Source organism: Mus musculus, chromosome 4, assembly GCF_000001635.26.
Source record: "Mus musculus strain C57BL/6J chromosome 4, GRCm38.p6 C57BL/6J".
Lineage (NCBI taxonomy): Eukaryota > Metazoa > Chordata > Mammalia > Rodentia > Muridae > Mus > Mus musculus.
The window spans coordinates 63,957,551-63,969,884 of NC_000070.6; the positions used below are offsets into that span (position 1 = coordinate 63,957,551).

Here is a 12,334-nt window from a genome sequence, read left to right on the forward strand (position 1 = left end):
GTCTCTGAGAAAGGACTCTTCTAAAGATGCCTGCCAGCAGAGCAGAAGCACAGTGGAGCAGAGCCACAGGGCTGGCACAGCTCCCCAAGTCTGTGTCTGTGGGGCAGCACCTTTGTAGGTCTGAAGGGGTAAATGTGAAAGTCAGCTATCTGAACTTCAGGGAGGAAAGAGATCTGTACTGTCAACTGGCTATTGCCGAACCTTAGGAGAGAATATGTCATCCCAATCCTACAGTTGTGGCACAGAGATGGAGTTGAAAGACTCACCCCAGCCCTCCATCTCCCTTCAGTGTAGTGCTGGTGCCTCCCACTTACCGTACTCTACCAATGCTGGGAGGCATTGGTATAATTTACCCAAATAATCTTGGAGTGCACCACAAAAGAGGGAGAGAGGAGGAGAGTGGATGACCAAAGGACCTTAGGGACCACTGAACACCTTGAATATTAGTCTCAGGGGCGACTTTGTTTAGCTCATGTCAGTAGACAAACTTGTGTGTGCAGTATAGCTGGGAGAGATTTCCTCAGTTGGAGGCAACTGCTTGAAAAAGCTGCAGGGTCAGAGACTGAAGGGTGTGCTGAGCTTTGACCATTGTAGACTCAGACCCCTCCATTCCCCGGCCTCCATTTAAGGCAGTAGTTCTCAGCAGTCCTAATGCTGTGACCCTTTAATACAGTTGCTCATGTTGTGGTGCCCCCCAACATTAAATTATTTCATAGCTGTAATTTTGATACTGCTGTGAATCATAATGTAAATAACCCATATGTGACCCCCCCAAAGGGGTCATGACCTACAGGTCAAGAACCAGTGTTTTAAGGGTATCTAAACTCTTCTCAAAGCTCTAATTAAGGACTCTTGTATGATATAGGCCCTTTTCTAGTGAGGATTTGATTCTTGTATGGGTTCTAGGAGGCATCTTAGCAGCTAGGCCTATCTGCATCCCTGAAGAGAGAAGGGATTTGGGCTTAGGCCCTTCTAAGTCAGTGGCCATTGGAGAGTTAAGCCTTGCCCTTGAGGCCTAGTTGTTATGGGGAGCCATTTGTTTGGGTTTGTGCAGCCAGGAAAGCATTGCTATGGCTGAGTTGCAGGTTATGGGTCTTATGATCTGGAACAGCAAATTGTGTATATAACGTGACAGCATTTATTAAAGCAAGATAAACTCAGCAGCAGAGGATCTGGCTGGAGCCATGAATTCCTCTCATCCCGATTCTTAACCACTACATTCCATTTGAACGAGGTCCTGGAGGCCCAGAAAGTTTCATTAAATAAGTCAATTTGCTGAGAATCTTTAAGACTATGAGTGAGGGATTGCCTTGTGCTTGGTTTGAAGGGAAATGCCACAGCCCATGACTCTGATTCACTGCGTTGCTGAACAGGCTCAGGCCTGCTGGTCTGGGTAGGGAGCACACAGTTCCATTAAGTGTCTGGGCTGAGTTTGGAGCTCTCTTCTGTTTAGGTCCTTTGATGTAGGGAGAGAAGGAGACAATTCTGGCATATTTTCTAGATTTAATAATTCAAGAGTGCCTTACACACCAGACAGTTGAATTTCCCCAACTCTAGTTTTCAACTAGAGCCCTGTTACAGTGGCACATCAAAAACCAAAAAGGAGAGGTGTTCACCAGGGGCTGGCTAGAGAGGGAACAGAGGCAAAGGCACAGGTTTAAGCAGTTCTGTTTACTAACTGGCTAAGTAGCCATAGCCAAGCCTGAGAGTCAGTCCATAGGAACTGATAGTAGAGAGAGCTCATAGTCACTGCCTTCCTGTTTGTGAAGCACGGTGCTAGAGTCTGCTCCTGGCTGCACAGTTTACTTTGCGTGCAAATACTACAAATAAGAAGTGGGCATTTCCTTTACAGAATAGGGAGTTGAGGCTCGTAGAAGTTAAGAGATTTGGGGATGGTTGAGTTTGGGAAGTCTGCCTATGTTGCCAATCCTTTTCTCATCATAGAACTTCCAGGCTGCACTAGAAAACAGACACCAAAGCATTCTTTAAAACAGAAATCATAAAGAAAGAATAAAAAATACCAATCATTAAAGTGACAAATACGAAGCTCCATCTCAGGGTGTGAGTTCTTTCAACCTTGCAAAACTTCTACTTTATTTCTCTCTCTGCCTCCTTGTCTCCTCTTTCTTCTTCCCTGGAATTGAGTCCTGTGACCCCTTCCCTCTCCTTTCCAGCCCTCATCCCTTTGTTCTGATGAAATTCAAACTTGACAATGAAAATCAAAATGACAGACGAACTGAAAAGTACTGTGCTTTTATTAAAAAACAAAACAAAACAAAAAAAATACAATCAGGTACTGTCCAGACACGTTTGGGAAGGGAAAATCTCTTTTAAAGTCCTCAGTTTTCATCATCACCATCACCATTATTATATTAATAATATTAATGTCCTTGAAATTTAAACAATATCACTTTTCTGGCTTCAGTTGTAGGAAATGTACAAAACATCGAGGGTGGGGGTGGGGCAAGGGGTAACTTCCAATGACACAAGTTTCATCTTTGTGACCTCAACCAATAACAATTGTACAGCTTTGTGTAAAACACAGCTGGCTCGGAGAATGACCATGTCCCCTGTATGGCCAGCTTGCCCCTCTCCCATTCCCAGAACCACCCAAGAGAAGTAAAATTCATGGTGTTGCTGTCACTAGGAGACTTTGCTCAATCAAACAAGAAAGTAGAAACTTGTAGACTGTTGTCTTTGGTGCAAAGGAAGTCGTTGCAGAGGGGCCTACATCAGTGCCTCAGTGATCCGTGTGGTCTGCTTGGACGCCCATCAAATGCCCAAGGAGAGCTTCACTGTTAGACTGGTTGTGTTGATGCTTTGGTAAAAATCCTTTCTTTTCTCTGGGCCCCATTCCTCTCTCACCAAATTATCCCTGGAATTTATGCCCGCTTACGCCTGCCTTCCAGATTTCGGAAGTTGCTGGGTCTCAGTTTCATCTCAGCAAACTGGATTGAGTACTCATGGCCCTTCCAATGGAACCAGTTAACGCCCTGCAGAAAAAAAAAAAAAACAGAGACCCCTGGGTTAGTTCCATTTGGACACATGTTCATGGGCCATCACCATTTAGTCATCAAAACACAAAGGGTTTTTTTTTTTTTAGCTTATAACCACTTGGCATTTTGCAGGCAGCTGTGTCTTGAATGTCTCTTGATGGCCAGTGCTGTGAAAACTTTCAAATGGGCCAGCTGAATCTAAACTCTTTACCCATCGTTAGGAATCATTGCTATTTGCATAGAGCCTTGGGCAGCCATCTTGAAATAAAATAGTGCCCGACATTTGTTGGTATTTTGTCTAAACTCCACTTTTATAGCTACCTGGAAATGTCCAGGCATGCTCCTCCCACAGTTACCTGGCAACAGCCAGGTAGGCCTGGCCCACTATAAAAGGAGCTGCTTGCCCCCTCCTTTCTCTCTTACTCCTGCTTCTCTCCCTTGCCTCTTGCTCCTTCTCTCCCCATTCCCTTCTCCCCTCTCTCCACATGGTCATGTCGGGCCTCTACTTTCTTATTCTCTCCCTCTCTCTGCCTCTAATACCCTTTTAACTCCCCTCCCCATACCCTGAATAAACTCTATTCTATACTATACCACTGTGTGGCTGGTCCCTCAGGGGAAGGGATGCCTTGGCATGGGCCCATCAAGGCATCCCCTTCCCCCATACCCCCCCCCCCTCATAGAGCATATGGTAATACCTTTTTATTATCTTTTTATGAGCACAACATAATGAGAAGCTGGGTACTGTGTGTGTGTGTGTGTGTGTGTGTGTGTGTGTGTGTGTGTGTGTGTGTGTGAATTCACAAGATTCCCATGGGGGCATTTTATTAAGGGTTTGGCATAGAACAGCAAAAAAGAGTGCAGGTAGGATATAAGCTTTGAACTTGACATGCAGGGTTAGGATTGCATATCAGTGCTTCCATGTGAGAGCTGAGTGGACAGCTCAACAGGGAAAGGAGTTCACCTCTCAAGCCAGGAGACCTGAGAGCCCACATAAAGGTGAGAAGAAGAAGCAAACTTCATAGCTGGCTTCCAAAATCATTCTGCAACCTCAGGAAGGTCAGCTCTCACAGGGTTTGAGTCAAGGGGATTTGCAGTTCATGCCTTCTGCCCAGGTCCTTCTTGGGACTATGAAGATGCTTGTGGGCCTGTGCTCTGCCAGGGTTTATATCATCCCTGTCTCCCCTGAATAGCATCCACTTTGATCAGCTTCACAGAGTTCTATCAGTAATTTTATCTGTGTGGAAAGTTCTAAATTTGTGAGCTATTTGGACAGTGTTTCTCCTTGGGATCTAAGAGTTAATTTGTACTGTTTTTCCTCTTCGCTCACTCAGCTGCCATGCCATTGAGATTTCTCACTGTGTTGGAAGATAACACATTTTCTAATTGAAGTGTCCTTCCCTCACCCACATCTTGCTTCTCCAACCTTGTCAGACTACTCACCTGACTGTGGTTATTGTCCCCATATCTGCCCATCAGGTTGACACGATGACAGTTCTTATACCAGAAAGCTCCTTTGTAGGACAGGGCACAGTTGGTGATGGCTGAGTCTGTGTCCTTGTCATAGGTGGAGAAGGATCTACCATTGTGATAGTTCATGGAGTCACCTTATTGAGAATAAAAGGGAGAAAGATAAGAGAGAATAAAGACTCCCCCCAAATCAAAGTCTCCGAAGGTTGTCAAGGGCAGAATCAAAGGCGGGGACTGAAAGATCCTTGGGTACACTGGCACTGAACCTCAAACCGGACTGAGGATCAAAGCATGAGACATGAATGTCACCCCCAAGACTTATCTCTGACAGAAGCACTGTTATAAGTTAAGAAAGAAGGCTGCAGGTGGTTCTGGAAAGTTCCATTGAAGTCCATCTCTCTGTCTTTCTAATTGTGACCTGTCACAGGCTGAGCTTCCTCTAAGCTTTCTTTTTCTCATCTAAAAAAATGCAGACATCCAGTGGATTCTGTCTAGCTCACAGCGCTGTTCTAATATACTGTCCAGAACGTTTTTCTGGACAGGGAGAAGTGGCATACAAAGAGCCAGGGTTGTTGTTTATGATTTGTCTATATTTGCTTTGCATAAAAGACCTATGAGGACAGGGTGAGAAATTTGCATTTAATAATGATGTGTGTGTCAGGCATGGTGGTGGACATCTGTAATCCCAGCATGCGGTGGGATGGGCTAAGGCAGGAAGTGCATATGTTTGAGGCCAACGTAGGCTTCATAATGGGACCCCATAAACTTACAAACAAAGCAAAAATAATAACAGAGGGCAGGTCCCTCATATACAAAGGTGTCTGGCTACAATCATAATTAAGACCTTCACTCTCTAAATGTTGTCAGGTAGCCTGGGTTTCTTGTAATCATTTTTAAAAGAGTGTGTACCAGGCTGGTGTTGTCTGATTCTTACCTAAGAACCTGCTTTTTCATAGAGTGCTACTTGAGAATATTATCTGAGTCCTTCTTACTCCCAAGCCATAGGGCTGTGTGCAAGCATTCTAAGACATCCAGGTATTTGATGCTGAGATCTTGGAGCAAGCTGTCAAAGCTCTTTCAGAGTCTTTTTAACTAATGATGATACCCATGAGTTGCAGGAGAGCAAGCAGATATTGATGAAGCTTTCCTGTGAGGCGCTATCACCAAAGCATGCTGGAAGCTACAACCTGAAAACATGGCTCTGAGTGAAGGGAAAAACCAAGTGCTCTCCTCCACCAGAGATACAGAGAGAACGTAAGTCATATTCTTGTTGGTTGGTGGATTTTCTTTCCAAGTAACAAGATCCTTCTTGACATGATCTCAGCCAAAGAGGTATTTATTGTTAGGTGATAAAGTGTCAGATTTTTTTTTTTTTTGAGGCATGTAAGTGTTAAAATAATTTCCAGCCCTGGCTTTCTCTCTTCCATCACACCAAACTGCCTCTCAAAGGGGCTCTGTGTCCTTCTTACTGCAACCTGGCTCTGGCACCTATTAGTCAAAGGTGAAGATTTTTTCCTTTCTGGAGGGGCTCCCAGAGGGGTCACAAATCTGTCTCCTGTTTAAATAATCATAAAATAAGGCCACCCAAAGAGGCCCTGGCTTACACAAGATGGTCTGCATTCTTGACCCAGCCCCTCTTTGTTTACACTGTTCTCTAGGCACACATGGCTGGGTGCGCATGTGTACACACACACACACACACACACACACACACACACACACACACACACACACTCACATACTCCTTCTGTGAGCTGAAATTTCCTGAATTTTTCCAAGCCACTTTTCTCCTCTTTATATCATTTTCCTAAAAGACGTTTGTGAGGGTTCAGTAGTTGAAAATACCTACAGAGAAGGATGCCATCTCATAGCTCTGTTATTAGTTTCTCCTTTAATGTGGAGCCAGAAAGCTGTACAAGGGTCACTTTAAGTCAAAGACAAAAACCTCTATTCTCCCCCAAATAGTATAAATTGGCATGTCTCTTATATACAAAGGTATCTGGCTACAGTCATAAGTAAGACCTCAGACCACTAAATATTGTCAGATAGCCTGGGTATCAGGTAATCATAACCTAGCCCATTAGGGTTATAATTTAGGTGAAGAACAAAAGGTTGCTTGGCAGTCAAAAGACTAACAATGCTAGGAATGTAGGCATCACCAGGGAACTTAGGAGAAACTCATCTTAACGTCTCCCCATGACATCCCAATATATCAGAATTCACACATCAGCAGATTCTCAGAGACATCAGATACCCATTACAAGGAAGCTTCTGGTGAAGATGGAGGCCTTTGAAAGACCATTTTCCTATCACCACTCTACAACCACTAACTACAAGAGAATAAGAAACATATTCTTTTAATGAGAGTCATTATAATTCAACCATAGTTGACAAGATTCTTGACCTACTCTACCTCTCAGAGACCAGATGTTGCAGATGTTGGCCTAGACCTTTTTAATGATAGTTCTTCTAGATCAGCATCCAGAAGACATTCAAATATCTGTTGATTCAGAACCAGGAGTGGTGAATGCGTGAATCCATAGGAATTTCATGACTCCAGACTCACAGTGTAGCTACCCCATACCTGCTGTTCCACTGTATCCTTCTACCTTCAGCTTGTAGCGACTCTTGGCATCTCCAACACTGAATCTGTCGTACACAGCATAGGCAGACTCCCCATGGTCTTGTAGGTCCACCCGGAGCTCATACTGCCCTTGGGCTGTGATTTTGCTCAGGTTATCCAGTCCTGTGGATGACGGGCAATGTCTGGTAAGCAATCACAGGTGACTGAGGAGGTCCCTACCACTCAACAGTGGGACATATCCTGAAAACTTGGGCTTGAAACATTCTCTGTTTGCTGGTATGAAGGCAGACAAAACAAATCTCATGTTTCTGAGCCTCAGAAGAAAACAGTTCAACACCTTTGCTTATCAGCTTCCTATTGTATTGTGAAGGTCAAAGGTGATAATCCAGGGACGTGACTTGTACACTCTAAAATTTATAACCAATGTGAAGCAAAGGATAACTTTGGGATGGGGTGTCTTAGGCTCGGACAGTGGAGCAGATAACAATGCTTTGTCCATGTGGTTTGCTGCAAAGTGTCCATGATGAATGATGGCCCTGTTATACTAGTTTGGGAAAATTTGAAGGACAGTGTATTTGTCAATTGGCTAGATTGCCATAGACAAACCATACAACGTCCTTGAGGGTCTGTTTTCTCATGAGTAAGATGGGAATTCTGCTCTTTGCAGGGATGTTCTAGGTGAAAGATTACAACCAGGAGACCCATCTCAGTGTTTGAGCTTAAGAGGAAAGCAGTTCACGACAGCACTGAGGTTGGCTCCATAATTGGTTTTAGTGTCTGACTTAATGCAAGGTTTGTCCACAGGTCTGGCTTGATAATGCTTTATTTTTGTGACCTGGAATATTTAATTAATTCAACACTATGTGGCTCCTACCAAACTTCTTTCCTTTTGATCCTTTCCTCTCCCTGTTGCTCACGACAGGAGGGTAAGTGACCAAGAGGACAGAAATAGGCATATCTGTCACAAACTTTCAGAGCTGCATTACCAAGCCAAAATTCTTCTCTGCGGTCTCCAAACCCAGCAGCATAGGCCTTCCAGTTGCGATAGAAGTCCTCACGTCCATTTTTGCGTCTCAGGAAAACCTACAACAACATGGATACTTAAGTAAAAGAAAGGAAGAGAAGAGAAGATGTCTTTTTGGAAGGAGGCATGCCAGACTGAGGGAAGAACAGTCATCCATATCCAGCTTTCTCCATTGCTTAGTTATTTGCCTTGTGACTTTGGGCACATAATGTCCCTCCCCTCCCTACGTCTAGGTGTTCAGAAAACTAGGAATGGACAACGCTTCTTAGTGCTGGTGACATCGTTGGATCTTAGCCTCTCAGTCTTCATGAAGCATCACACTGAAGCTGAAAGTGGAGGAGAGGTTGGGGGTGTGACCTACAAACACGTTTTATTGATAAAAGAAAATCCTATACAGTCAATATGGTCATGGGATTGAAATAAGCCCTGACATTCTTATCAGAAGTCTGGTAAAGAGTAACTACTTAGCCAACACTGGTTATAGTAACTAGTAGTTTTGATTGTCACTGCCATTCATAGCAGAGTTCCTCCTGCCACCTCATTCTGTTAGTCCAGAATGGCTCAAAACTGATATTTTAGGATGACCTAGAATTCCTGATCCTTCTGCCTCTACCTTCTGAGTGCAAGTAGACAGTTAGCAACTTTGTTCTTGTTTTTCTGCAGTGCTGGGGTTTGAACTCAAAACCTTCTTCATTCTAAGCAAGCGCTCTACTAACTGAACTACATATCCAGTCCTTGCCTTCTATTTTTTATTTAAATAGATAATTGTGAAGGGCTTCCATGTGACAAGGATTACCTTGCAAAGTCTTATGCACATGTATTTGAGAGTACACACTTCCCTTCATCCAAGCCCATGTCCCAGAACTCTAAAACCCACTGTTGTACTCACAATCCATCCACCTCCATCAGAGGTCATATCACAGTAGACTTCCAGTGCTTGAGTCTTGTCACCATTTATATAGATGGTGTAGAGGCCAGAGGTAGTATCACCATTCAACATTGCTTGAGAGCAGTCCCTGGGGAATGGGTACAGGAGTCCAACTGCAGGATAAAGAGAAAGAGTGTGAGAGTGGAGGGAGGAGGTGGCTACTGTCCAAACACACTTCAGTTCATCTATGCAGTGACTAGGTTCCTACAAGCAGGCAGCCCCTGCTTCTCTGTGTTCCTCATGACAGAGCTTATATTAAACTTAACAGTATAAGAGCCACAGATAAGCTAGGAATTCAAATATGATACCTCAACTTCTCCCATGAGATACTTGTGAAGGAGGGGAGTCTTTTGGTTTGTTTTGTTTTTTTTTATATCACTTTGCAAAGATGAAGAAAGTAAGGCTCATGGAATATAGGTGTCTTCTAATCTGTATCCAGTAGGACATGGGGGTGAGGATTGGATGTAGATGAGCTCTCATTGGTCCTCTACTCATTTCACTAGGATGCCTACATCTACATTCCCCAGGCTTCTAAGCACTAATAGGGAATTGATACGTTTCAGATTTTTGTTTGAAAATGTAAACTAGAAGTTGAAGGGGAAGTGGAAGGTTGATTAGCTGTCACAAGGTCAGATCTTAAGACTGTGTTCCTCTCTGAACCCCTTACTTGTTGTGAAGATGGTTTGGATCAGCTTGCTCCTCAGGGACCCACTCAATGCCTGGATCCTTGCTGAGTAGTGGGTGGATGGGCTCAGGTCTGCCAGGCTGTAGGAGGTGGTGTCAGGCCCCACAATGACTTCCTGTGGGCAGGCAAAAGAATCAGTTTGGTCCCAGATAGTCTCACGGCAAAGATGCTTCCTCTCACTGGCTAATGCAATCATTTATTCACTTAACATAAAACCCCACCCAGCACCTACTGCATGCCAGATTCCAAGTGTACCTCTGGAATGTCTGAGATAGCAAGAGTGCTGCATAAGTAAAAGCTCTGGGATGAGAAAGGCAGGGGGGTTAAATAACACAGAAGCACTGCTTTGCATTAGTTCTACTTAATTTTAGGTGGGGGTGGGTAATAGAAATGGGCAAAGAGGGATTACAGGACACCATTAATGGGATGTTACGCACTTTGGCTTGACTGGCTTGGCGTTTATCAACAACAAGGAGTTGGGAGGTCTGAGAGGTTTTGAACAGGATTAAGCTGTTGAGGCTTAAGAAGCTTAAGCTGATGGTAAGGTGAATTGCACAAGGGGCAAGAGACACTGAGACCATTTGTGTCAGCAGTTCTGAAAGGGGGCTTAGCCTTTATCACAACATTTAAACAGTCTGATAACCTGGGCCTCAGTGTAGACTCACTGAATTTTCAGAAGGTGGGGAGGCAGACGTATCTCTAGGGAAACTAAAACTCAGGTCGAGGAACTCTTGAGTTGCAAGATGACGTTAATAGCCTAGTGCGTGGGGCAGGATAAAGACTTGAGCTGACCCGGGAGGAACAGATGTGTGAGCCCTACTATGCTTATGGCTCGTCCCTGGGTTCTAGACTAGTGTTTGGGCTCAGTTTCTACAAGATCCACATTGCCTCAGATCCATACTGGGCTCCAGTTCTTATTAATAGATGGCCTTGGTGTTTGAGACTGGAATTCCTCCTCCATCACGGCAAACACAATTCTGATCTCTAGAACTCACCAAGTTCATTGGGTTTAGTCAATAACAGGTCAGAGTGGAGGCCACTGGAAGGTTATTTCCCTTCCTAGGGACTTCCTGGAGTGAGGGTATGTTATGTATGTTTTTACAGTGTGGGAATTGAATTTCCCAGAAGCTAAGATACTTGCTCCCAATCCATAATTTGTTGATGGCAGAGGACAGTGTCACGTCCTCCTAGTCTCCCACCACCTTATCCATGATTTATGTGTGTTCACTCAATGCCAGTGACCTAGTGACCTTTGTGGTGCCATCAGCTCTGGTTTCTGGGGAAGGATCAACTCTCAGGGAACAAAGCAAGGTTTATTGAATTGCCTGAGCCTAGACTGGCAATCAGCTCTCTGCTTCTGTGTTCATTTGTCTAAGTCTGGATAGTCTGAAATGAGGTTTATGAACCAGGGAAGCACAATCCTAGAACCTCAAACCTGCAGAAGACTTTTGGGGTCTAGAAGTGCAATGCTCGTATCTTAAAGGTATGGGCACTGACACCATGACAATAAAGGACCAGCTTCAGTTCATACTATGAGTTCTGTCTCAACTCCAGAAAAGCTAGAAATGTGTCTACTTGTGGTTAAACATGGCAGATCAGAAATACCAATATTTCTCTATGTGTTTTTCATATCTTATAAAACAGGAGTGGACCAGAAGAAATGAAACTACAAAAGTGAATGGGAGGGAGGAAGAGATAGAAACAGGTAGCTCCTATGTACCTTGCTGGGCAGAAGGTGTATAGTAGAGGGAACAATTCCTGCAGTGCCAGAGCAGAAAGTGCTAGGAACCACCTGGAGTGGGCAGAACTACCCCAGGCTGGCTGACATACAAGGAAGCACTCAGCGAGTTTCTGATGCATGTGTATAACAGCATAGCTGCCTTTGCAGGCAATGTAGTGTGTGACTCAAGAGAGGTTCAGTCAGTTTAGAAGCTTTGCACGAGGAATAGCTTGATTCCCCATTCTCCTTGTCCCCTCAAGGAACAGAGCAATCTGCATTACAGTGGAGGCTCTGAATTCAAATCCACCAGGATCAGCTGGTGAGGAGGTCAAGATACTACACTGGAAGTGTAAGAGCAAGCAAAGCTTGCATAGAATAAGAGCCTAAGCACTATGGGGTTCCCCCACAAATTTCCAGGTACACAGCAGCTGATCTCTACATTGAACCCCAGTGTCAACAAACCCTTATGTTCAGCTGAGCTTCTAATCAGATTCTTTGTTCTTGGCATAAGTATGAAAGGATAAGCCAGGACTAAAAGACACTGGGAAGAAGTTTCTAGCATGGACAGTGGAAACTAACCCAAACCACAGCAACAAAACTAATGTGATCTAGAAGAAACATAATTCCCGAGCTATAGACTACAATAGCAGTGACATGTATTTCTGAGCAAAAGTGAAGTAGCTACACAGAATATAGGCGAGATCCCTTGTCTATATGCCCCAGTACAGGGGAACGCCAGGGCCAAGAAGTGGGAGTGAGTGGGTAGGGGAGCATGGTGGGGGGAGGGTATAGGGGACTTTTGGGATAGCATTTGAAATGTAAATGAAGAAAATATCTAATAAAAAATATAGGGGAGATGCTGCATATAGCTAAGTATGAAGAGAATAAGTAACCTAGCTTAGAAATACAGTAAAGTTCATGGAGGGGAGA

The 12,334-nt window shown here is 44.2% G+C and overlaps 1 protein-coding gene across 6 annotated transcripts in view; it reads right to left on the minus strand.

Annotated features, from left to right (window-relative positions):
• Positions 1–2,234: 2,234 nt before the first annotated feature.
• The window catches only part of Tnc (tenascin C), an 87,231-nt gene continuing 77,131 nt past the window's right edge, over positions 2,235–12,334 (minus strand). For 4 of the 6 annotated variants that reach the window (NM_001369213.1, NM_001369214.1, NM_001369212.1 and 1 more), the window contains 6 exons: positions 9,667–9,799; positions 8,961–9,112; positions 8,034–8,130; positions 7,048–7,209; positions 4,437–4,600; positions 2,239–2,993 (listed from right to left, as the gene is read on the minus strand). In NM_001369213.1, the coding sequence (NP_001356142.1) occupies positions 2,883–2,993; positions 4,437–4,600; positions 7,048–7,209; positions 8,034–8,130; positions 8,961–9,112; positions 9,667–9,799 (819 nt within the window). In that variant the 3' untranslated portion in view covers positions 2,239–2,882. Of the gene's footprint in view, positions 2,994–4,436; positions 4,601–7,047; positions 7,210–8,033; positions 8,131–8,960; positions 9,113–9,666; positions 9,800–12,334 lie in introns of all 6 variants that reach the window. The other 2 variants (NM_011607.3, XM_006537776.1) reach the window with 2 other exon arrangements.